This window comes from Calonectris borealis, chromosome 4 (genome assembly GCF_964195595.1).
Source record: "Calonectris borealis chromosome 4, bCalBor7.hap1.2, whole genome shotgun sequence".
Classification (NCBI taxonomy): Eukaryota; Metazoa; Chordata; class Aves; order Procellariiformes; family Procellariidae; genus Calonectris; species Calonectris borealis.
In genome coordinates, this window is record NC_134315.1 from 2,678,067 (window position 1) to 2,703,959 (window position 25,893).

The window sequence follows — 25,893 nt, forward strand, 5'->3', positions numbered from 1 at the left end:
GAAACCTCCTTTTGCTCAACCTGCAACATCACTTTGGAGTGGTACTACTTACTTATATGTGATGTTAAACCCTGTTAAATTATAGGCAGCATCACTGAAGAAATGCAGAAGAGCATATCCAGAAGTAGCTACAACTTCTGGTACTGTTTCATTGCTATCTTTCTCAGGAACAATAAGACCACTGGAAAAGGAAAAGAAAAAGAATGTTAGAAGTTAAATAAAAGGGAGCAAAGCAACAATAATAAATGCATCAGTATTAATAAAACAATTGAAACAGCATTAATAAAACAATTGAAACAGTATTAATAAAACAATTGAAACGCAAGGTATTTATCTGCATCTATTTGAAGTATAATGAATTTGTGTAACGTAATGATCATTTTCATAGCACAGTGTTATCAGATTGTTTTTCTTCAACAGAACTCCTTAAATATTCAAAAAAATGTCTCGACATTGTGAGTATGCATACTCAACCAACCCTCAAAACAACCCCATTCTCGAGGCTTAAGAACCTTCAAGACCCTCTCAGAAAGATAAACCCACATTCTTCAGCGACCAGTTTATTAATCTCTCTTGCTTGGCTTAATTACCTGCAATATAGTGACCGTGTGCAGACAAATTAGGATATTGAGGCTATCGAGAGTAGCATTACTGCTGCCCTCAACATGCACGACTTTGATGTACAAGAAGGAATGGCTGCAGAAAGGAATGCAAATAGAAAAGCCTGAAGTAATCAACTTGGCTGTTCTGAAAGATAAATGTATATTAAAAGCATTTAACCTGAATAAACCTGAAGCCATCTAGAACTCCAGTTATTCTTACCAAAACCCACTTTCCGTCCCTTATTATTCTGCCATGATTTCAACAGGACCCATTAATAAAACAAGGTGGCATGTTTGAAAACAGAAATTAGTGTGTCCCAAAAGCACAAAACCTGCTGTACCAAGCCAAACTGAACGTCTACGGAGCCTGCTATTTTCTCCTGACTATGAGCTACAGCAAATGCTTGGGAAAGACTGTGACAAATAAAGCAAGTACGGAGCATTCTGGCGATCTGTTATCCAACTTCCAGAAACCCACAGTTCAGGCACTTTGACCTGGAGAATGCACCCAAGTCAGCACATTTAATAAACCATTCATCCATGCTTTTATCTAATTCCTTTCTCAACCATTTATACCCTTTTCACCTGGAAAATCTGCAGCAGGGAGGTTGACAATTTAACTCCGCAACGGCAGAGAAAGGACTTCCTACGCTCGCTTTACGTCTGCTGCCTGATCATCCACCGATGCCTCTTGGGCTCCTCCACTATGAGAGATAAGTACAATCACCCTTACTCACCATCTTCCTGCCACCCACTCTTTCATAAAGTTCCATCCGACTCATCACGTCCACATTTGTTGTCTTTTCTATCCCAAAAGGCTGTCACACTCACTATTCCCACCTCATTCATTGCTTCACTCTTCTGGTGACCTCTGGCTGTTTCTCTACACCCTTCCAGGTTCTGCTAGATCCTCCAGCCTTTTAGTTTTCCAGGGGTGGTGGAAAGAAGGGAGGACGGCGGACAAGACTATTTACAGTATTTGAGATTGGACACGGTACAGATTTATATAATGATCTGCCAAAATACCTGGAGTAAGCTGGAAAGGAGACTAAATGTCTCTTGAGAAGAGAAACTACTACCTATTTACCTGTGGCACAAAATGGTTTGTATCTGAAAGGCAATGTTTATTCTTCTTTTAACACAAGCCTGGCAATAACAAAACAAAGTTGTCAATTCCTCCCTCATACAAAAGACATAAGAGGAAGCATAAATTTGAAGTCTATTGAGTTTATTTTTTTAAAAGCCTTCATCTAAGCAAAGCGCGTTGTCTAACACCACTTTTTCATACTCAGCTGTTATTTTTCTTGTAAAGAACCATCTTTCCTCCAGCCTCCATTCTATTTTCAAAGGCTAAGTCGAAGCTTTTTGACAAGCAAAGACTCCAAACCCCAGAGCGGAGCATGTCGGGCAGGGATCCGAAGGCAGCTCCGGCCGCTCCGGGGCTGGAGGCAGGCAGCAGCTCTCCTGGGAAAGCAGCCGAGCCTGGTTTCATGCCCTGCGACTTCTGAATATCCGAGGGCACCATCGACTAAAAAGCAACGATGAAAAGAATTTTTCCCCCTGAAAAGAACTTACTTTTCCTCTTTTCAGATCTGCTCAGAACAGAAAGCAAATGCATTTGAAGACAGTTCCCTAGGACAGGGTAAGTGAGTTTCTACACCCGAGGAAAACGCTCACAGCCATCCACAGCAACCCATTCACATCGCCTGTAAAGTGGTTTTTTGTGACCTGAATTTTTCTGTCCGTGTGATACAATACAATGGTGTGCTCGAAGAATAACACAGACGCCCAGTGATCCTTTCCAAAAGCTTTTGCTATAGATGTTGGGGGTGTTTGCACCAAGAGTTACAGATGAACGTCTTGCCTACGGTGGGGTAAATCTGCAAACTGTACAACAGCCCTTCCTGCACAACAAGTCTTATTGTGGACAAAAAGATATCCTTCATTTTACCAACATGCCATGAAAACGCAGTAACCTGATCCCATGTTTTGGCTAAACAACTCCAGCACATTTGCTGATATGTAGCTCAATAAATATTTCCTTGTGAGAAAGCCAATTATTTTTTCTTCTTTCAGATCTCAAGGATTTGGGGTTAGAAGGCAAAATTCACTGCCTTTTTCTCTGTGTGTAAGAGGTGCCTGTTTCATTCTAAAATTTGAGACTTCTGATCTGAAGATGATCTCTCCCAAAAGACTGTCTCCCGAAACATCAAAGAACAAAAAGTCTAATAAACTTCTCCTTGCTATTTGGTTCATAGTTTTCCTTTGTAATGCAAACTGCAGGACGGTATGTCTCCGCCACAGGAAAACAGACATCTGAATATAATTCAGGGTAGGGCAAAGTACAGCTCAGGGACAAGAGAAAATTCCTTTGTTCTGATTTATTCTTCTTCAGTCTTGTTCTTGCAGCACTTATCACTGATATTACACAGCAATCTAACTGGAAAGCCCTGGAGCGGGGAGAACAACGGCAGCAAAGAATAAAAAGTGCAGAGTGAATAGCAGTAGTGAGAGAAGACAAAACCCACCCCAATAACCCTTCCTAATAAAAGGACTAGCACAGGACAATTATTTGTTTTCCCTTAGAAATCTTGATTTGGGGATTTGTTTGGGAAGAACGCAGGTACCTCTGTAGCAGGTGCTCTCACCACGTCTCCTGCTTGCTCCTTTCTTTCCATCTTTTTCTGATGACTCGTATGTAAATATACTAAGGAGGACATTATCCCACCTACGCAAGTTTAAAACAGCCTGATGAAACTTAATAGATAGATCGTAATTTCGTTCAGAGAACGCCATGAAGAGAACACAACACAATGATAACGATAAGGTCCTTGAAAGGTCGAACCTCGAGAACCATGAATAAATTAAGTGTGCACAGCATCATTATGAATAAACCAGCACAAACAGAATTTACATTATCTGCATGAAAAAAAAAAATCCAATAGGCAGAATCAGAATGATAAAGGATTACGCAAAACTTCCTTTTAACTACAGTCCAGAATCTCTCAGAGACTTGACTCTGGCCAAGATTAGCCTATTTCACAATGTACCGCTTCTACTTCTTTTTATAAGGTTTCAAAACATTTTGCAATCATCACTACTCCAAAGCAAATAAATACTCCTACTCAGCTAAGCTGTCCAATGACACTATGTCTTAGGCGTTGAAAGGCAAACCTCTGTTTTGCCCTGAAACAACTTCTATTTTCTGTGTGCTGGATTTGTAGAGTCAGTGGCAGAGTGAAAAACAATCTCCAGGAGACCCGACTTCTCTACCGCCCTGCACACACTGCCTGCCTTGCTCTCTCCCCTAACCATAGAAAAATAGCAATTATTTAAAACGAAGGGCATCTCCTCTACGACTTTTCCTTGATTTGCTATGCAAGCGTCACGGTGATGGCGTATTCATCCTTTTCTCCTGAGACACAACCTGCCAGCGTGGCAGAGATCAAAAGCGTTAAGATGCTACTGAGCAGAAAATAGTCAAAAAGGAAGAAGATGGGAGCCACGAAAGGAAAGGGAGAAAATACAGATCACAGAGAAGTGAAAGGATACCAAAACATTGATAGTATATTGGATTCTCAATCTATTGAAATGCAATGAGAAACCATTCTCTTCTACTTTTTAAATACTTTGACCCATCTGGACACACATGTATACAAAATGACACCTTTTCTCCCTTATTAAAAAACAGTCCGTGCACATCACCATACGCACGACTACAACAGTAAAAATAAACAAAAAAAAAAAACCACAAACCAAAAATAGAAATTACAAGAGACTAAAAATAAATCAATGCCAAAAAATTCAAAAGGAGGGGTGAAAATAAGGAGACATCTCAAAATTAATTTTCTTAAAGGAAAAACCAAGATTCTTGTGCAGCAAGATGACTCCCAGATATGGACTTTTAAGGAAACAAAGCAATTATGACGACACTTACAAAAATAAAAAAGACTCATTATTGAGAGCTGGCAACACCCCGAAGTACAATTTTTCTTGAAACCATCTTCCCTCGTTGCACTACAGACAGACCCAGCTGCTGCAGCACCAGCACAGGGCAAGCCCGCCTGCCCGCAGGGCCTCCGGATCAAGGGGGCTTGCCCCCAAAACCTCTTCAGTCCTTACATGATGCTCTTCCTTCTGGAGCCAGCAGAGCGAGGACAAATCATAAACATATTAAAATGTGTCTCATGAGCCATTCAGTAATTTTTAACGATTATATCACATGGTGAGTGTGACTGTAAAAGCCATATTTCAAGAGAACATGGACTGAAAAGCCTCATAAGAAATAATACCTTTTTTGCCATTACAGAGAAGAACAACTTTAAAAGTTAAAAAATTATTTTAGTATCTAGTCCTGGAGAGACAGCCCAGACTATCGGCCATGGTGCAAATGCCTTTTCCTTTTTTAAAACCTGAAGTCTGATGCCTGTTTAATACCTGTGAAGCTCACTACAGGATATTTGAATTAATGGGAAGGAAAAAAAAAAATCAAAATATTATTCTTTGGTCCATCAGAAACAGTTTAAGAGAAAAGAACTGAGAAAGTGAAGAACTGAAGAAACTTTCTGCTCTACGCTTCCTTTATAGGCCTCGATTTAATTCAGAGGATTTATCCTTTCAAAACTCTAAAATAGAAACTCTCTTTGTCCATCTTGTCAAACTGATTTGATGTTTTTGGAGGGGATTACAGGTTTAGTGAACAAAAGCAATTTTGATACAATGCATTTACATTTCTCTAAGAAATCTGACTTTCTACCACAAAGACATTTTGATTAATCAGTTCTCACGCATTCAAAGGATCAGTTGGCTCACTGACAGGCTCACGAGTAAATGTAAACAAGGGAACATCATTCAGCAGGTACATTTCTAGCAAAATCCCAAATACATTTGCTCCTCACCTTATACTGTTTTTATTCTAATAAATACTCTAAAAGTTATCGTGCATCCAAAGAAAATAAATAAAGCAAAATAATAAATACTTAGACAACAGGCTGCTAGAACAAAAAGTCAACTGGACTGCTGACTGGAACCGAGTGCGTGCATGATGACAGTATTGCAACACGGTCCAACACAGTCGTAATATAATACATCCCCTATCTCAGGAGACAAAATAAAAACTGATTTGGGAGGTGATGGTTGATTACGTGCTGAGTGCCAGCTCCATCAGAGGAGGGCGAGAACGTCGATAGGCAAAAACCTGGTTACGCACATGAGTGAAGGTCACCCAACGCATGCTTTGAAGCAAACAGAGCAATAAAACTTAAGCGTTAAACAGTCCCTTCGTCTTCTTTCGTAGAATCGTAGCATGGTTTGGGTTGGGAGGGACCTTTAAAGGTCATCTAGTCCAACCCCCCTGCCATGGGCAGGGACATCTCCAACTAGATCAGGCTGCTCAGAGCCCCGTCCAACCTGACCTTGAATGTTCCCAGGGATGGGGCATCTACCACCTCTCTGGGCAACTTTTACACAGAGCACGTACACTCGCAGTTTGTTCTCTGCCTATATGCGCGGGAGGCAAGGAGCGTTTCTTCCTATAAATCTATAGAACATCAGCTCTAAGTTGATTAGCTCCTCTGGATACTCTCGTAACACAAATAGTACCAACTCAACGTGGTTTGTACCTTTCCCAGTGTAATTAATCCTCGTTAGCAACCCCCCTGCTGTTATCAGCTGGTCATTTGCTCTAAGCAATATAAGACAAGTCGATGGTGGGGGTTAAGCTGGGTTTGCAGGTTAGCTCAGGAAGGGCACCGAGGACAAAGCAGAAGAAAGAGAGCGCCGTTGCGTGTGCCCATGGCAGCAACATGGGTTATGATTTCTGGCAAAGAATTGAGAGAATAGAAGGGAAAAAACAGAAGGGGGACAACCACATGATGTATGAGGAGAGGCGGAAGGAGCGAGGTTTGTTTAGCCTGGAGGAGAGATGGCTGAAGATGTAGAGAAACCTAATTGCTGCCTTTGACTACCTAAGGAGAGATTACAGAGGAGATGGCACCAGACACATTCACAGAAAAAGGACATGAAGCAACAGAGACAAGCTACAGCAAAGGAAGTTCTGATTAGGTATTAGTATAAGATTTTTTGTTGTGGTTGTTAATTTTTTTTTAACCATGAGGGTGGTCAAGCCCTGGACCACTGGCCCAGAGGATCAACAAGATCTCCATCCTTAAGAGAAATTCACAACTTGACCAGGCAAGGTCAAGGGCCTCATCAAGCAAGGGCCTGATCCCACTCTGAAGCTGGCCTTGCTTTGAGTAAGGGCTCAGACCAGGGTCCCTTCCAACCCAACTCACCCCGTAGAGTTAAATTTGGGTGTACAAGTGCCATATTCACCTGCAAGTAATGAAAGGAAGGTGAGCTGCTCCTGTTGTCTGAGGGTACGAGACCTCATGTGGAGGCACCGCAGAGCAGCCAGCTCAGCAAGCGACCGTGGGGCAGCCGCTGCCGGCTGTCAGGGCTGCCACCATGACCATCCATCTGGCACCTGATAGGAACCACGAGGCGCTTCCGAGTGGTCTCACCCCCAGCGCCAAGGGCAGAGCCACGGCCAGAGGTCTTGCAAAAGAACGACTGTTTTTGAAGAGGAAAACACCCCCCGCCAACCAGCGCAAAATGAAAATAAAGGGGCAAAAGCAGCTCCAGTAAATGTTTAACGTGGAGTAAAGTTAAAAACACAACCAACAAAGTTCACAGATGAGTGTAGTTTATCTGCTTCAGATTTCTTCATTCTGTGCAGACAAACACGCTGGATTTCTGTTTCCTCCACATTCTTTTATTGCATTTTTGAAGCAGCACACTTATACAGTCCCATGTTGCCTATGATCACAACTATAAACCAGCAAAGATATTTCCAACCCTGCTTAATATAAAGAAGGCTTAATGTACAGGACCGGACGGCCCTGGGGGCACTCACACTACGAGGAGTTTAGTAAACAGTTTATGCAGACATTTGCGCTGTGTAAATGTTTGCATTATGCAAATATTTATCCCAGTTAAAAATTGATAAAACCAATTTAAAGTTTCTTCGTAGTGCAGTGTTGAGGTTTTCCAAGATCATCATCTTATATTCCAGGTAAATACAATATTGTGAACAAACATAAGCGAGCATGAGAAGGTGAAGAAAACAAATCAGTGAAGGAAGTGAGGGCTCAGGCAACTGCTGTAAAAAGCCAGGGAGGTAACAAAAACTGAGCTTTAGAGAGGGAGGAATTTACAGTGTTTATCAACAAACTCCAGAAGTTTACAGTCCAATGTACAAAGCTCAATCTTGCAAATCCCCTGGCACGGTGCAAAAATAGTGAAGAGTGAAATATGATTATGGTTAATATTAAAATTAAACATAAGCCAAGAAAAGAGATCAAATATGAACACTGCTCTTGAAAAATTCTAATGCATCTATTTTTGTATCACAGAAAGGTATTTTTCAACAGCTGCTTTTTTGCACTTCATCACAATTAGAAGCATCTGCTATTTCCTGAACTTGGTTTACTGAACAACACAGCTCGCTACTAATGAAGATTAAATTCAAATGTCATCTAAAGAAGCAATTAAAAAAATAATTTAATTTTTTTCCTACCTCAAAAATGTTATTGTATTAAGCTCACGCTTGCTTGTCCTCAGGCACAGACTTCCTAGTGATTTACAGATGATTTTAAAGTCTGAACCATAATTGTTAATGCTGTGAACTACTTATAACCTCAATTTAAAAAGCCTATTAATTTTTGGGAAACAGACAAGAAACTGCAGGCACAAATCATGATCATTTCACCTTTTCAACAGCATATTAAAAATTAGCTCGATTAGAGCAAAATGACTATGAGTCAAGATGACATTTCTTCTTCTTCCTGCATATCAATTCGGTGCATGATACCAGGAGAATGCTTCCAGGTTGCACTTCCAGGTTTTTGGAGGTTTTTAGAAGAGAGAAGGTTTTTTCTTCTTCAGATGCGGTGAGAATAACATAATAATTCATTTGTGTGTCCTGTTTTGAGCTCAGGTTAGTCTGAAGGTTTACAGGAAGCATTCTTTCACTACAAAACAACTCTGCATTCTCAGTTGAAGACAAAAAATAACCATGTGATGTTTTTAAATTTTTTTATCAACTTTTTTTTCCCTATGCTGATCTTCTCTCACAGAGATTACAAGGATTTTTTTAGAAGAAACATGAAGTATTTTTAGAACTTCATTTCACAAATGAAGGGAAGCACAGCAGAAGGTTAATTCTGGAAATAGTTAAGCAGACACTTGGAACAAGCAGAGTCCAAAGGGAACCATTAGTTTTTCCATACACAACTTGGGATTATTTTCCTCATTTCAGCTAAAAGAATAGAAAACATAAGGTAGTGCTTGTCACTGCAAAACTAAAGTACATAAACGCACAAGTTATATTTAGGTCTCTTCGTGAAATGTCAACTGTTAACCAGCATCCACAAATTAGTCTCTCACCTCAGACAGATGAGCCAAATACCAGTCATCCATCAGAAGAACAGATATTTTTACACGTTTTTACAAGGTTGTCTGACCCATCGTTGTTGTTTCTGAACATGTTCCAAAGAGTTTAAAAAATTTACAGTTTAAGGTGCATAAGGATATACATAGTTCTACGAGACCTACACGTCTGCAGTGTTGATGAGTTGGCTTTTGCCTTCTGTCAGCATGGACATACTATGAGTTAAACTTAAGTCATGTTCAAACCTGATAAATGAGGCAGTTTTCTACTTTGGAAGGAGCCTGCATATCAAATCATCTCAAGCTCAAACAGATGACAATAATTTTTTGTCTCTCAAATAATCAGGATTTGGAAATGAAAACATCATACTTACATGCTACAGTGTAGTAACATGATTTGTTCATTGTAAAAGCAAAAACAACTCCTTAATTGTTTATGCTGACACTGACTGCACAAAAGGACACTTGCTATATGTGCTGTATTTGCAGTATTACATATTTAGATTATTGGAACATATTTATACTGCTAGAAGCCACATTTGATTCAGGCTTCATGTTAAAGAAACACCATTGCGTACAGCTAGATTCTTACCAAGGGGAACTTACCTAAAAGCTGCCAGTAAGGGAGCGTAAATTGAATCTCCATCATACACATACAAGTGGTCCCAACTGCACTCTGTGGCAAAGTGATTGAATCGAAGCCTGAGGATTGTGTTTGGCCTGTTAAAAAAAAAAAAAAAATTTGTAATTAGCCACTCGACACACCAACACACGTGGCAAAGTCCCTCCAACAAACTCCTCCAGTGTGAAGCTCCTCTCTAAACAAGACTAAAACTGTGTGACTTAGCGTAACTGTAGATGCATCAAACATGCTGTGGCTTTCTTTTTTGGTGTGCACGCTCCCCTGGTATTACGCAACAGATTCTTTACGGTCAGAAAAACTGTGTCCTTAAACTTTTCCCCACCACCAATGGCAGAAATTGAAGAACAGGCACTGCCAACCCTCTGCTCTTTACCAGTACTGACTCCCCTAATGACAGGGCTTTGAAGGGTAAGCATGGAAAATCTACACAGACAATACATCCACGTGGAGATGTGGCACTCAGGGACATGGTTTAGTGGTGGACTTGGCAGTGTTAGGTTTACGGTTGGACTCAATGATCTTAAAGGTCTTTTCCAACCTAAAGGATTCTACGATTCTATGAAGAATCACAGCCACCATCAGGGAACTAACCAGAGCTATTCTTCTTGTTCAAGGAATTTTCTCCAGATTATGATGGCCTGAGATTACTTCCTTGCCCAGAAGCTGGCAGAAATCCTTCTTCTATTACTCTATTACTTGTGCCGTACTGCAGGATGGCCCTCCTGAGGGAAGCCGTTTCAAACTGGAAATTGGAAATATGCCTTAGTGGATGCTAACTAAAGAAATTCTCAGTCTTGCTCACCACCTTCTGGGAGCTGGAGAAAACAGGTCAAGAGAATGGAGAGGAGACCCATCTTTGACAGAATGGGAGGCCCTGGGGCTTTACCTTTTACCAAAAGGAAGGTCTTTGGTTATTACTTGGACTGTCAAGATGCAGTAACTGCCCCTCGCTGCCCCTCATTCCTTACAAATGCTAACCAGCTTGCTTGACTTTCTTCTGGAGATGCGTTACAAAAAATACTGGAACCAGTTGAGAATGAACGAGCTGCAAGTGCTGGGAAGAGACTTGCTGTCTTCCACCTGAATGCAGCGGGCCCAGCACACCCTGATGTTAACACCACCGGCCAAGAAGAGGCTACTCTGTTGACTTACTAAGTCAGGAGAAGACTATCAAGGAGCCTGATCTGAGATATATCAGCAGGAAAAAGGTTTTACTTAGTTGATGTGGGGACGGAAACAGTAGTTCCTACACCAAAACACATCAGCATTTCTTTCACTCCATACACAAAAGATGCTCACTAAGCCATAACCAAGTAACGTACATTTAGATACCATTAGTTTCATGGCTATTATGCAAAGATCATCTAAAGAGAATCACACAGAAGCCACAGCAGATATCTCATTCAGGGCTCAGCTCAAGGAGGATGAAAACGCCACTAACATTGTGCTTGGACCCCGAGATAAAAAGAAAGTGAATCTACAGCAGCACTGCTTTTTCCTACCCACAGCTGTAGCTGTTGAAAGGATAGATGCAAGTGATTAGGATCTCTTCAACAGCATTACCCTCAGGTTCAGATTAAATCCTTGTTCATCCTAATCAAATAAATTAATAAAAATGTTAGCTTGCCACAGAGTCCTTCCTTCCCACAGAAGGGGAATTCTTTAGGGAATTATTCTGCAAAAGAGTATTTTTTGATAGGCACAATGATCTACTCCAGGCCTTTGGAAAAAAAGCAGCAGGTGTAACTCAAGGATAATGTCCTGCTTAAAGAAAAGGTACAAAGAGTACTCATCGTTTCAAAACCGAGCAGCCTATGAAATTGTAGGGGGTTTGCTTCTATTTTAACGGTCTGACAGCTGTAGAACAGAAAGAAATACTTAATCAATAAAAGCTTTAGACCAAGAACAAAAAGAAAGAGATTATCTTTGCTATGGCTAACAACTCATTAACAGTCAGCGCTCATTTGCAGAATTGCAAGGCACATGGCTACAGGTTCTGCCTCAGACAGGATCCTCAGCAGGCTGGATCTCATCTGCCTTATCTCATGCTCCTGGGGAAAAATGAAAAGGACACCCTCGGGATGAGGACACAGGACAGACACCAGACAAGAAGAGCCAGGAACGGTGCAAAAAGGAAATGAGTACAGTAAGGAACACATGGCTTATGTTACATCTGAATTTATCTAGCATCTTCAATTGCACCTTTACTTGCTAACCTCAAAAGCCCTCCACATACCAGTATGGTAGCAACGAGGTGAGGACATTCAGCAGAATTTAACAGCTTTGCAGATGCTGTTTTCCAAGTCCAGATCTCTCTGGAAGTTTCATATTTGGCAGAGAGCTTGGGCTATTTTCACAAGGGTGCATATTTCAGCTGTTTTAATCAGCGTGATTATCTCCCTTCTGTTTACCACCATCCTCTGACAGCAGGGTACAAACAATCAGAAGCAAGAAAAGGACACCAACTTAAATGTCTGACTACGAAAGAAGGAGGAACATTTTTGTACACCTGTAAGATCTCACTTCAAACCCCATGAAGTGATAGTTCTCTAGGAAGCCTCTCAGTACTAGCAAACAAAGGCTGAAGGAGCAGTTATAGTGACATTATCGGGGACCCATGAGCAGCACTTCACTTCTGATAAAAACATGAGTCACATTATCCTTTAGAAAAAGAAGTTATGAGGGTTAAGCTGGCTGTACTGGAATTGCTGAGGCTGGTTTGTCTGCAGTAACATTCTTGCAAAACATCTTTTTAATTATTTGTAATTCCACACTGTCTGCAGTTGTATTTTATTACCCACAAAAATTAAGAGGTGTTGCCACTTAGAGCATCTAACTTTTGATCTTAACCACATTAAAAAACTGGGTTCCTTATATAGTTAATAGTGAGTGGTAGGCTCCCAATTTCAGTGTTCTGGATGGCTCTCTGGAACAGCTTAGCCCTCACCTTGGAATATCTTGGGAGCTTAGGCATTTAACTTACTCATCCAAAATAAATGTCTGAAGCAGATGAAGTCAATACCAATTCCCCCCTGCACTCATCAGACCTCCCAAACAGAGAGAAGACTACAGAAAAGCGTACTCTGGGCTTTTAGTAAGTTCTGATCCTCCAAGATGCCAAGAGACCTCAGCTTGCAGGTGTTCAATGCAAGTTCATGCTCTCACATGACTTGCTCCAATTCACAAACCTCTCTACTTACAGATTCAGGGAACAGTATGGAACGTGACTTAATGCATAGCTGTTAACACACAGCATCATCATTGACTGTGCAAAGTTTTAGAGACTAAAAAAATTGATTTTACAGTCCTGGCATCAGCTTGGTACTATGAAAAATATATTTCAACAAGTCAGATGCTCTGAACTGCTGTACCATCAATCAGATGACAGTCAGAGGATATGCACTAAATACGCTACTCCTAAAAATCTCTGCAAGAAATCACTATAAGCAATATAAGGATCAAATACAGGAAGAATAGGGAAATGAGGGGAAAGAGGTCCGAGGGACTTCTCACAGTTTAGCAGACCTTTGCAAAAAAGGTCAATGGTCCCTCCGAAGTCCTCATAGCCTAGTGAGTAAATAAGCATCTGAAGTGCATCATTACAGAAACTGATTCTTCATGAATAAGGGTTTTAATAGAGTTTGCTCTATTTTTTTCATACAGCCAAAAAGTCCCATACATCGTGAATCCAAACATCTGAGTGGACCAATATGATAACAGTTACATAATTCATAATTTTTTATTTATTTACACAAATGCATTTATTTTCATTTTCCACATGCAGTTTCAACACGAAGGGTATTTTACACAGGAAACCTCTAATTCTGAAGTCAGTCTGGAGGGCTCAGTTGCACAAAAAACCAAAAACTTATTTACCAAGAATAACTAAGTGCTACCCTATCTAGTTTTAAGAATAGCAAAAAAGAATCACGAGATCTAAAAATACTCAACACAGATAAACCTCACCTAAAAGTCACAATAAGCAACACTAAAACCCAAGATGCTTACTACACTCACCTTCCTTCAATAAGCCAGGTGCATTTTGTTTTGTATTTGTAATTTCCAGGCCCATCCGTGACATACCCTGAAGGTCCAGTGAGTCTGTAAATAAAAAATAAAGACAAGCATTAGTTTCCAGTGGTATTAAACATTCAAAAAGGATTTCCTAATTTAGAGGATCCATCATTAGATTTTTATTTACTTAAGAGCCACTACAAACAAACCAACGATGCAACAAAAACAATCGGGCAACTGGGATTCTACCGTTAAACTCTCTGTACATGCTTCTGACAATTGTCCTTAAAGAACGACAGTTGAGAGTGATGGTTTCTCTATCAGATCGATGGTATGGTTTCAAATCCATATATATGTATATACCACATAACCAGCAAAAGGAATTCCCTAACAGAAAAGCTAAAATTATTCCTAAACACAAACTACACAATTCTTGCATGAAGTTCAGATGAAGTCCACGGTGCGACCTCTTACCCATTCTGTATATGACTCTTCACAAAGTCCTTGACAACCTCCTGAACGGAGGACTGATGCCCATAACCCTCTAGTGCAAAGAAAGACCTTAACTCCTCAGGCATCAAGGGCTGCAAAACTTGGGACAACTCCAGAGCATGGCAGTTCCAGCCATCCCCCACCTTCGGTAGCGTGCTCCCATCCCCGTGCCATCCCATGTTAAGTGATCCAAGTCAAAGGGCTGAGTGGTCCTGCCAGAACGGTGCCAGGACTACCCTATGAACATCCCTACCCCTCTGCACCTACAAACAGGTGGTGACAACTTGACTGTAGCAGAAGACTCTGGAGAAGGATGTAAAAGCAGAAAGTACAGTTGGAATCATTCATCCCAGGACACTCAATGAATGCTAGCACTTAAAAGCATTAAAAATTCAAGATGCCACTGAAAGAGAGAAGGGAACAAAGCCAGCAAAGGACTCATTTTTGTCAACATCTGCAAAACATTGTACAGTGCAAATTCTAGACAACTGCATTTGTCTAGACACTGCTTGCAGGGATGTCCAAACAAAGAGCAGCAAACCCAGTCTGGAGCTTAGAAGGGTGTTTTGATGAAAAGTTCGCAACAGATTTCAGAACTACGCTTAACCCTTTGTTGTGGTACAAAGGAAATTGATATTCATGCTCATTACTTGCAATGCTCATTACTTGTAATGAGCATGAATACAGGTACTGGAAAGAGTGAGCAAAGCTGTGCAAAACCTGCTTTCACATTTCCATTACTCCTACTCGAAATGTGACAACCAAGCACAACCAAACTGTAAGACCAAATGAAGGTAGCAATCTACTGGCTGCAGCTGTAACTTCTCCTTTCCATAGAATTTAACAGGGTATGTTTTCTTCAAAGACCATGGACAACAGAGAAGACAATCACACTTCATCAAGGCTGAGGGAGACAGATCTACCAGGAGTTTGGGGCAGCAGCTCTGATACATCACTTGGGCTCCCAGAAAACAGGCACCAAGATTCTACATCTTCTGCCTTAGCATGGAGAACGGTAGGAGCACGCATGGGCAGAAGACAAAACCAAGAGCCAGACTGTTCGGATACACGTTCCCATCTCACACGCATTAGTCAAAATATTCCAGATTGGTTTTAACAAATAGCTGAAATATAGCAGAACCAGTTGAAAATAAATTACCAGGGAAGGATGACATCAAATGGAAGTAGTATCTGAAGATGCCCAGACACGACGTTCTGGCGGAGCACATACTGGCACCTGAAACAGGATTCCTACCTACGGAGGTTATATACTCCATCGTCGGCACGTGGCTGGAGCAAATCACAGCCTTCTGGCAAAATTAAGTCGTCCTACTTAAAACACTGTTTCAGTAAAACAAAAACATTCTGCAAAATCAAATTTGGCAGAAAAGAGAAGGAAGCAAGATCAGACGTTCCCAAAACCGGTATCTTGGAACCTTTTGCTGTGTCTTTTCCTAGTGATCTGTTAACGTTATAATCTAATCTTTTTAAAATATTTTGACTGAGTCAAAATGGTTTTCCAGAATCTTTTCCATAGAGCACTTTTAAGGCTCATCTCTGATCCAAATTAAAAAAGTAAAAACCACAGATTTTGGAAAACCACCTTCCTCTTCCTCCATATTAATTTATTATAATATTTTTCAACCTCAGAAATTTAGCTTAAGATTTTTAAAAGCCAGTTACTGAAATTCTGCAGGAGATTACATTTAAGCAAGTGAAGAAACAACTCCAATTTTCAGGAGCACAGGAAGCATCTGTACCTTCTATGGAGACACAGAGAGATGTAGATAAATAAACATACACATGCACATATATATATATATATTAAGGCTTTGACATCTTTGAAAATTCAAATTACTTATCTACTGACCAGGAATTTGCAAAAACAGATGCAAATTCCAAGTTGTAGGCAATAACATCCAGACTTTTTGTCTAAAAATTCACCCTTTTAAAAATAATAGCTGTGGAAAAGCTAGGAATCAAACTGTATCACCACTTCAACACTGACAGCACTTTGCATGCACGCAAGAGTAAACAGACTCTGGAAACCTGAGCAAGTCTCGCAAGCTAAAAACAACCTTATGCAATCTGCCAGGCTTTCAAAGAGCCTCTGCTCAGAAAACTCTGAACAATTTTCTCTGGAAACAATTACTAAATCATTCACCACAGAAACGCTATCAGGAGTGATGGAAAAAAAAAAATAATAATCCCGCTAGTACTGTAGCCCCAGCCATGCCACATCTCAGAGAGGGGAAAAAAGAGCATTTCAACATCAACATAATTTAATCATATTTCAGCAATGCAAAAACAAAACACAGGATTTAGTTTTAAAAAAATAACCACAGTCAAATTTCTTTGATATGTTATTAGTTAAATATTTATCTGTAAGTTACTCAGATTCCTTACTAAGCTTTAGAAGTTGCTGCCATTACGAACAAATAGAGGATATTAAAAAAATCAGAGCTGACGACTCTGAAAGCAAAAGACATTGAAACTAAGTTTTGATCCCACGTACTGCCTGGCACGGGCAGGGCATTAGCAGGTCCGCGTTGCTCTACACTCTCGCAGAGGCATGCTCCAAGACAGACAGAAATAAATACTAAGCACTAAAAGCAAACTGAAGCTGGAATTTTATCTTTACATTCAACAGAGAAAGCTAAACTGATCTCCCAGCTCTAGTTAAAGAAAGCAAACAAAACCCCTTGTCCTCTCCAGCTCGGTCCTGTTTGCACTATACATGATGGTGTCTCGTTCAGTACTGGTGGGCACTGATAACGAGGACATGTCCTACACAATGTTTTGGCTTTTTCTGTGAGCAAAGGCTCAAGAAGGAAATACGTGAGTAACTTGAGGAGGAAAAACAGTCCAGGAACAAAGTAACTCCCCTATGAGGACAGGCTGAGAGAGCTGGGGTTGTTTAGCCTAGAGAAAAGAAGGCTCCGGGGAGACCTTATAGCAGCCTTCCAGCACTTAAGGGGGGCCTACAGGGAAGGTGGGGAGGGACTCTTTGTCGGGGAGTGTAGTGATAGGATGAAGGGTCACTGTTTTAAACTGGAAGAGGGTAGATTTAGATGAGGTATTAGGAAGAAATTCTTTACCGTGAGGGTGGTGAGACACTGGAACAGGTTGCCCAGAGAAGTTGTGGATGCCCCCTCCCTGGAAGTGTTCAAGGCCAGGTTGGATGGGGCTTTGAGCAACCTGGTCTAGTGGAAGGTGTCCCTGCCCATGGCAGGGGGGTTGGACTAGATGATGTTTAAGGTCCCTTCCAATCCAAACTATTCTATGATTCTATGACTCTACTTCAACGCAGGACATTTTCATGACATACACTGGTCTATGCACTAGAACTACTCTCATGACGTACACTAGAAGATTCCTACCCCTGGGTAATCTGCTACCAATGCCACCAGGCTCTGAGGTCTTTCGCCCTACTAAATGCTTTGGGCATATTTATAATTTTATCACTCAGACACAAAAAATCAGATTCCATAAAGTTTGGAAAGGTATCGATTCCCATTTGACTGTGATAACTGGGTAGTACATGAAGCACTTCTGTACTACTTGGGTGTTACATCTACTACTCTGCAAGAAGCAGTTGCTACACCCTAAGAAAACAAAAAAAGCAAGGTCCTTTAAGTATTCTCGGTGACGCATAAACACACGTACACGCAGGTGGAAAAACAAAGCATAGGTAAAGCATTTAGGGTAGCACAAAACTAAAATATTGACTTTAAAACCTCCAGGGTGGAAAAACAATTGCAAGGATCTGTTTACAAAACCGAGATTTGAAAATATATACAATACTCATGTGCATATACACACTACTTAAGGCTTGTTTCAAACACTAGCGGGTGGCAACAGTGTTATGTACAGCTGGTGTAAATTTTTCACTGATTTTCAAGTGGATTGCAATATTTAAGAATCAAAGGGAAAAAAGGGAGTTAGGGAGCTGAATCTACAGCAGACGTTTTCAAAGAGCTCCAACCTTGAGTGCTGCCTATTTCAGCTTTTTGTAAGACAAAGACAAAAGGGAAGCAATGAAAAGGATGAAGACCTCACAAAAGAGAGCCTGCTTCAAAGAGAAATATTTTTTGTAAAAGAATTCTGTGTATTTAGCTACTCCCCTCTAGTTCTGGGAGCCCCTGAAAAGCACAACGCCAACACAAGAAAATCAGGCAGCAAGCAATGGCATCTCCTGGGTAAAAAGCCAAATCTGAGTGTTGGAGCACACCAGATAAATCCATGTGTTTTTATTAATAAGACAAGTAATGCTAGCAACATATATTTTTCAAATACAAATTAGTACATACTCACAAAGTTCCTACAGAGATATGAACTGCACAACTAGGCAAAGACTCAAAGCTGTTACCTAATTACAATCTAGTAAATCTGAAGCAATCCTCTTGGTAATAGCTGAGTACAAAAAGTCACAAACTCGAGAGTAGCTTATAACTTAGGACTAAATCATTTTGCGGCCCCTATTTCCAAAGCATCACAACATTAAAGGCACACTATATGCTGGCAACGAGGTGTTGAAAATATTTATTTTCATCAGGAGTACAAAAGAGAAAATGCAGATTGCCTTTTCTTCATTACTCACCAGAAAAGGTAAGCAGGCTGGTCTGGTTTATAAAAGACATTAAACCTTAACCTCTAAGAGGTCATCAATGGATCTCAAAATTGGTTTGTATTGCTTTCAGTAAGACTGCATGACACTTGTAACGCCACAGAAGAACTATCAGCATATTGTCCAGAGAGTTTTAGCACAGTCTCTTCACTAAAAAAAAAAAAAAAAAAAAGAAAAAACCCACACAACCCCAAAACCCAGTTGCTCATCCTAATTTTGAAGTTGCTAAATCTAGAGACTGATGCAAACAATGAGTTTTCCTCCTCTCTCCCCTTTCCTTCCCAAGTGTTGCTGCGCTGTCTCAAGCACACTACAATTAAAAGCCATTGTTTCGGGTAAATTTGAAGTCGAAGCCAATAAAGAAAGGGCTGTTACAGCCTATTACCAGAACAATGGCATTCTAGCCTAAATTGATTAACAATTTAGCTTTGTTCATTTTCTCAACAAACACACTGAGGTTAAAGGATCTATCCTTTGAGAGTTTGCTATAAGCAAACGCCCTAATTTATAGGCACGGAATAGTGATCAGCCACATAGGGGATGACAGAAGCAGATGAACAAAATCTATGCATCTATTTCATTAATTTCTAATGTAGAACAGCTAAATCCCCTTTTCTGTCAGCTAGGTGCCACACCACAGGTACAGCTGGGAAGATTAATTAATTACATGCCAGGTCTCACACAGATGAAGGTAATGACATTACTGCAAAATCAAGTTTGATAAGGATTTAACCTATGCAGCAATAGGTACCTAATCAAAGACTATGAACTACTCTGGGTGTATATAAAGATGCCTCCCCACATCCAAAGCCTCCAGTGCAACCAAGGTAAGAGAGTCCTCAAGATGAGTAAACTCACACAAAAGTCACTGCTGCCACCGTAATCCCAGAAGTGTCGTATCTGATCACCTTAACTCTGCAACTAAGGGTGCAAAGTCACTGCTTATTCATCCCAATGCTTTTTCAGTTACTCCTTCACGGTGCTATCGCACTAGTTTCTGCATCAGCTTGAAGACAGCTCTACCCTGTGATTTCCAAAACTCTGGGGTAAAAGCTTCTGGATGGTGCTAGCCCCTCTTCAAGAAGAAACCCAGCTCATGTCCTCCTCCCCTGGGTGATGGTGGGTTGACACATGATCTGAAGAAAGATCCCAACCTCAGCGGGGACATTCCTTAACAGTTCCAGCAAAGAACACTCAAGTGATTCCTATCAAGCCACAAAGTGGAGGTGAAGGTGCCTCCCAGTAGTTTGCTACAACACCAGCTGGTCTGAACACTCAATTTGGAAAGAGAGAGCTCAGAATTCCCACAATAACGCATTTACTGCCATACTGCGCAACAGAGAGGCATATGGCCGTGAAATCCCTAGAAAATCTGATGGCTTTGCAAGCAAAGAGCATCTTCAACCATTCTCACAGCAACATGCCACTATTCCAGTGCCTGCAAAACCACCCTCTGCATTGCCTTCATCAGGGTTTTCCTCCCAAAGAGAATCAGGTATTTCAAGGCCACTCTGCACCACTGTGCCAATCTCACCATGGCAAAGGAGTCAGAGAGGAATGACAATCACCCTCTATGCTTAATATCTTCTGTTTTCATCGCACTTTCCACGGTAGAGTTGACTTGATGCTAAAGAGCTCTCTTGCTTCAGGAAAAAAAAAAAAAAAAATTGAATGACTGACAGTTAATTTGATATGGAAAACACTGTTTCTTCAAAGGAAGAGATTAGCTTTGCCCTTCTGTGTGAGATATGTAAAAATATGGAAAGTGATTTCCTGGCTGCTGATCGGAGATAAGGGCAGAGCCTGAAAATCCCAGTGAGGTCTGAGAAAGGATGCTCAGAGAAACTGCAGCAGGTAAAACATATCACTGCTGCCTCTCCTGTCTGAGTCACAACCTGCAGCACTGATGCTTGCAAACCTGCTAAATCCCTCTTTGCTCCTGAAAGATATGCCTTGATCTGACAAGCTGCCGCGCTTCAAACAAGACTGAATGACCGTCAACAGCCTGAGAGAGATCAGAAGGCACAAATGCTGCTACAGTCTTAAAAATCATTATGTCAACAAGCTAGAAACCAAATATTTTCAAGCATTGCCCCTCTCCAGTTGGCCACCAGTATCTCCATCGGGCTCCCGATCTTGACACGCTGTCCCAGCTCCTGCTCTTCTGCTGTCACCGAAAATGAATGCCACCGAAGTCGTCTCTTTCGGGGCTGGCTGGTGCCTCTGCCATTATCCCGTTGGAGCTGCCAGCTGCTTTCAGCATCATCGGCAGCCCTGATCTTGAAACGTGTCCCTTCCTCGGCTTAAATAAGCTGAGCCACACCTGGAGCTCCTCCCAGTTGTCTAGTTACTCCTTTAGAGTTTTGCTTGCCCAACCAGCTCTCCTGCTGGGGAAGGAGAGGAATTTCAAAAACATATAATATAAAAACACACTTCAGCTCCTCTTCATGGAAGAAGCTTGCTTTCTCTCTTACCCTACAAACTCAAAAGTTATACTAAGTAAGGGAATTATATCCAGGGAGAAATCATTTGACAAGACACCAAATTACCCAATCTCAACACTCAGACAACAGAAACAATGAAGGAAAAGCTGATTTCCCTTCTCCAACCCCATTTCCTCATGTCAGAAGCACTGGAAAAAAAAAAACCTGTGCTGGATCCCAAAAGACACCGGCATTTCACCACTGTTTCACAACCACTGGTTAGAGACACTGCCTTGTAATAACATCCGTGTTTGGGCACACCAGAAACGCGCTGTGGCTCCACATGATGTTCTTGCCTCTAAGTTTCTCCAGCTATTAAATTGAAGCTGAAAATATACTAAATTTAGATGCCTGTCTATCCTCCTATTTCTTTATTTCCAGCCCCATCTCAGAGACCACAAAACAGCATTGTTCTCTGCACAACCTCAGCTTTATCTCTGTCGAACCAAACATCCAAGCTACAGTGTAAATGTAAACATTATTGTGTACCTTGACTACTGCAAATTCTTTCCCCCATTCAAATTTACTGGGGAAAACAAAGAATAAAAGATATTATCATTATCATTACACCGCAGGAGCCTCTTCTTCATGCAAGCAGTATTTTGCAAGTGCAGATTTCTGTGGCTTTGCTCTACTATCTCTTTGTTATCATTGATCTCTGCCTCCATACCGCAACAACTCCAATCTTGATTATCAGTCTTTTTTTTTTCCTTCAAAACACTTTCCCCAGTGCCTGTATTATATGCAGAAATGTTACTATGACAAATGGCCACTTCATGACGTCCCCTTGAAGCCCACCTTTATCCAACGCCCGTACCTGAGACAACGGCCACGCAGATGGTGCAGGATACAACAGTTGTCTATTAAGCTGATCTAACAGCTGCACTATGCTTTCCCCATCTGTTCACAAATCCATTTATTGGATCTTGGCCTAGTTCTTTGAAATAAAGATAATTCAGCTGCAAGTGTTCATAATGGCTCGAAAAACTCGACTCTTATCCTTCACTGGTGGTCCTGAAATGCTCCTGGAGTTTATAGCAGTAAGTTGTTGCTTCACGCCAGGCACGAGGAGACAACAGTGCAGAGCAGAAGCAAATAAAGCTCACACATCGTAAACCGTCTAACTTTGTAGCAGAAAAAGGAATATATCAACCCTCTCTTTCCCTTGCACACAATGAATCCTTACAGCTTTTGGCAAAGAGCTCCTTGCAAACAGTCTCACCCCACACGAGCTGCCTCAGCATCCCCCAAAACTCAACACCCTGCAAGACCACAGTAAGGAGAAAGCACATTATTGCGATCGTCAAAGACAATCATCAAAGGCTAACGATGAAAGATCTCCAGAGCCAGACAGGTCCCATCAAGGTCTACCACTGGAAGATCATAAAAAAATTCATTGCATTAGATGATCCAGCCTAACTTCAAGTAATATATAAGACATACACTATAACCTATGCTTAAATAAAGTATATCTTCTAGGAAAAAATAATGGTTCTGAATATACTCAGAAGCATTAAATAAAAAAAAAAATCTCATTTATTTATTTTTTCTTAATCTGTGTCCAAGTTCCAGTTTGCATTTATCAAACTTTAGCTCCAATCATTAAGTTTTTGTTTACTTTTCGGGGGGGGGGAGGGGGGGGGGGGAGCGGGGTGAGGGCAGAATCCTTTATTATTTAAATCCATCATACCATTCTGGATCGTCATAGAGTCCCTTTTTAAAAAATAAAGCATTGCACTACTTAAATTCTGGTTAGAAACTAAAAATATAACAAATTCTACACATTCTAGTTTAGTAATTTCTGCTTGTATCATCTGTATTCATACGTACAAGAATTCCAACTCATATTAGGGTAAAATACAATCAGTGTAACTTTAACAGAAAAGAGTCTACACACATATTTGGTCTATGCAGAACCTTAAACAAACTTAACACACATCTAGCCAAATTTTTTCAAGATCTTGCTAGCTCAAAGGCTTAATAATCTACCAAAAAAAAAATTTTTTTACAAATGAGTTATTTTAGACCATTTCAAGATGCACTTCTGATTCTATCAATTTGAATCCATTTTTCTAGCAGTCAACATCTTTTTGTCATTATTCTGCCCTCTCTCTGTTTCAAAAGTTAATTGTGATTCACGCTCAGTTGCAAATAGCGCACAAGGTTTGTCGGATGATTTTTCAGCACTTTCCCAAAATTAGAAACAGTCAATTAGTCAAAAATGTATCTTAAGTACATGTACAAGCATTTAAATTGCAGTACACCACACCTGTGTGCCTTGTAAATAAGGCATCGTAATTAAAATTTTTAAAGCATATGCTCACAATTGACAGGCACGTCAATATTCTCCTCCAGTTGAAGAACACTTTACTTTGATAAGCTTTCAAGTTACCAGTCCGACATTTAAACCCAGGCAAAAAGCGTTCATTGGCGGGACGTGTGTTGTATTGTGAATGAAATGGGATTGAGCTGCCAACTTAACCTTCCAGCCAGCAGGAATCGGAAATAAATGGAGTTTAAGGTCATCCCCATCGGGCAGAGGACCATCATCCTGCTGCACTTTGCTAAGACATATGCAAAAACCCAACTCTCTACCACAAAAGTAAAATCAGCAGCAGCAATCCTTTCCCCTTTCCAAAGTTACGCATGAAACCGCTGCCCAATTCTTCCTAACCCATGCGCCCCAAAATACTCCATTCGAACCCTCAAGAACCATGTTTAAAGTCTGTTTTAGCTGCACACCCAGCCCCTAGGCCAAATGCAGAGCGCGCAGAACCTGGTAGCAGCGTTTACAGAAAAGCTCAAGCCAAAGATCAGTCGGTTTTGCAGCAAAAAAAAAGGAAAAATGAAAATATTGAGACATCCTATAAATAAGTATCACAGCCTGACCCACTTTCCTAACAGGGATAGAAATAATTCCTTTTATTTCCTGCCTGACGTTCCAAAATTTCTAAGCTACTACATATCAGTGATACCTGCTGGGAAAATTGTTCCCTAAAAAAAAAGAAGTTAGAAAACAGCTTTGTGTGAAGGTTAACTTCCATTTGGTCCCGACCTGAAGAAAGGATTTGACGCACATCCTCAGGTGTAGGTCATTAAAACAATAAAGTATGTCCCAAGATCCAGATAGGGTTTTGTGAACATATGAATGACAAACCTCTAACATTTTAAAGCAGGTTTCTGCTTTAAGGTCATGCAAAGAGCGGGGAATCAATATCCAGAGACGAATCCAGGCTGGAACATGTGTTTGGGGCAGCCTGGATTTGTTTATATCGATTTGTTGCTGCAACAGTTTTTACTGAATATTCACAAGAGCTCCTACACCCAATAAAATGCAACAAGTGGAACAGTTTTTTATTCTGCTTCTTGACACCAGTGACGTATCAATGTAATATTTGACAACTAAGCATCCAAAAACAAACATGGAAGAAAATATTATATTTATTAATGAAACAGATTTTCAGATAAGATAGTAGTCTAATTATACCTTGATAAACATGCTAATAAGGAAACTGTTCTCAAGGATGCCACTAGTACGGAATAATGCAACATCCATAGGAGCCCTCTTAAGCACTGAACATTAATTTTAAACTTAAGAGAACAAGGCAAGTATGGTCTCCTAGAAATAAAGTGTGTATGTTCATATCATACAAGGATATACTATCTGCCCCCAAAATGTTCTTCTCACACGTATTACCTTAAAGAATGAAAGGTGCATAAATACCATTTGGCTTTAAGGAGGAGACAGAGAAGAAATTAATTGAGGGGAGATGGAGAAGTCCACAGAGCACTAATAAGAAAAATAACCCCAACTTTTTGATCAAGACAATCTTCTAAAATCTGATTAAAATATTCCATTTTGTACCTCATTTCAGTGAATTCTGCTCCCAGACATATTCTCTCCAGCCACATGAGCTCTCTTTCCTCACAGCCCCTCCAGCACATACACCTGAAAGACTATGAACGCTCCTTCAACCGGGGACTACGACCGCTGGTTCACGGAGGTGAACCCCGCTCACCACTGATTCTCGACCACAGAGTCTAGTTTGGTTTCCAGCTCTGTTCCCCTCCCACTGAACATCTTTCAGCACCTGCAGAAGCAACTGGAAATGAGCACCTACCTTCATAACATAAAGAAGCAACTCTTAACTTAAGATTGCCAATATCCAGGAGAAAGAAAGATGGGAACAAAAAGTTCTCTTCTAATTTCTGGTTTTACAGGGACTTCTCATTTCAACATACATATTAGTACAGAATTGTAATCACCTTCCACAAACACTTACTATATCAGTCCTTCTCCCCTGCCCTTACATTTTGCGGTTCAAGCCAGCTGTTCCTCTATCACATAGACCGTTGTGCTAAATTCTTAATCACAGCAAGAAAAAGAACCCTTGCAGAAAAGCACGAGTGGTATTTTCCCCAAATGACTCATTTTTAATGAAAGCAATTTCACACCAAGTAGAAAAAAAAGGAGCTAAATATTGAATACTTCAAGTATTTAATCAAGGCAGATGTACACAGTTAGCTTCCTCAAGAAGTTCCCCTTTGTTAAGTAGAACAAAACTCAAAAATAAAGAAAAATCC

At 40.6% G+C, this 25,893-nt stretch overlaps 1 protein-coding gene across 10 annotated transcripts in view; it reads right to left on the bottom strand.

Moving 5' to 3' along the window:
* The window catches only part of ATRN (attractin), a 152,834-nt gene that overhangs the window by 104,750 nt on the left and 22,191 nt on the right, over positions 1 to 25,893 (bottom strand). For 9 of the 10 annotated variants that reach the window (XR_012673402.1, XR_012673404.1, XR_012673400.1 and 6 more), the window contains exons 2-4: positions 13,711 to 13,794; positions 9,657 to 9,770; positions 53 to 181 (exon numbers count right to left, since the gene is read on the bottom strand). Coding sequence is in view for 4 of the 10 variants with exons in the window: in XM_075148372.1 (XP_075004473.1) it covers positions 53 to 181; positions 9,657 to 9,770; positions 13,711 to 13,794 (327 nt within the window). In the remaining 6 variants the exon portion in view is untranslated. Of the gene's footprint in view, positions 1 to 52; positions 182 to 9,656; positions 9,771 to 13,710; positions 13,795 to 25,174; positions 25,382 to 25,893 lie in introns of those variants that run through there. The other variant, XM_075148373.1, reaches the window with a different exon arrangement.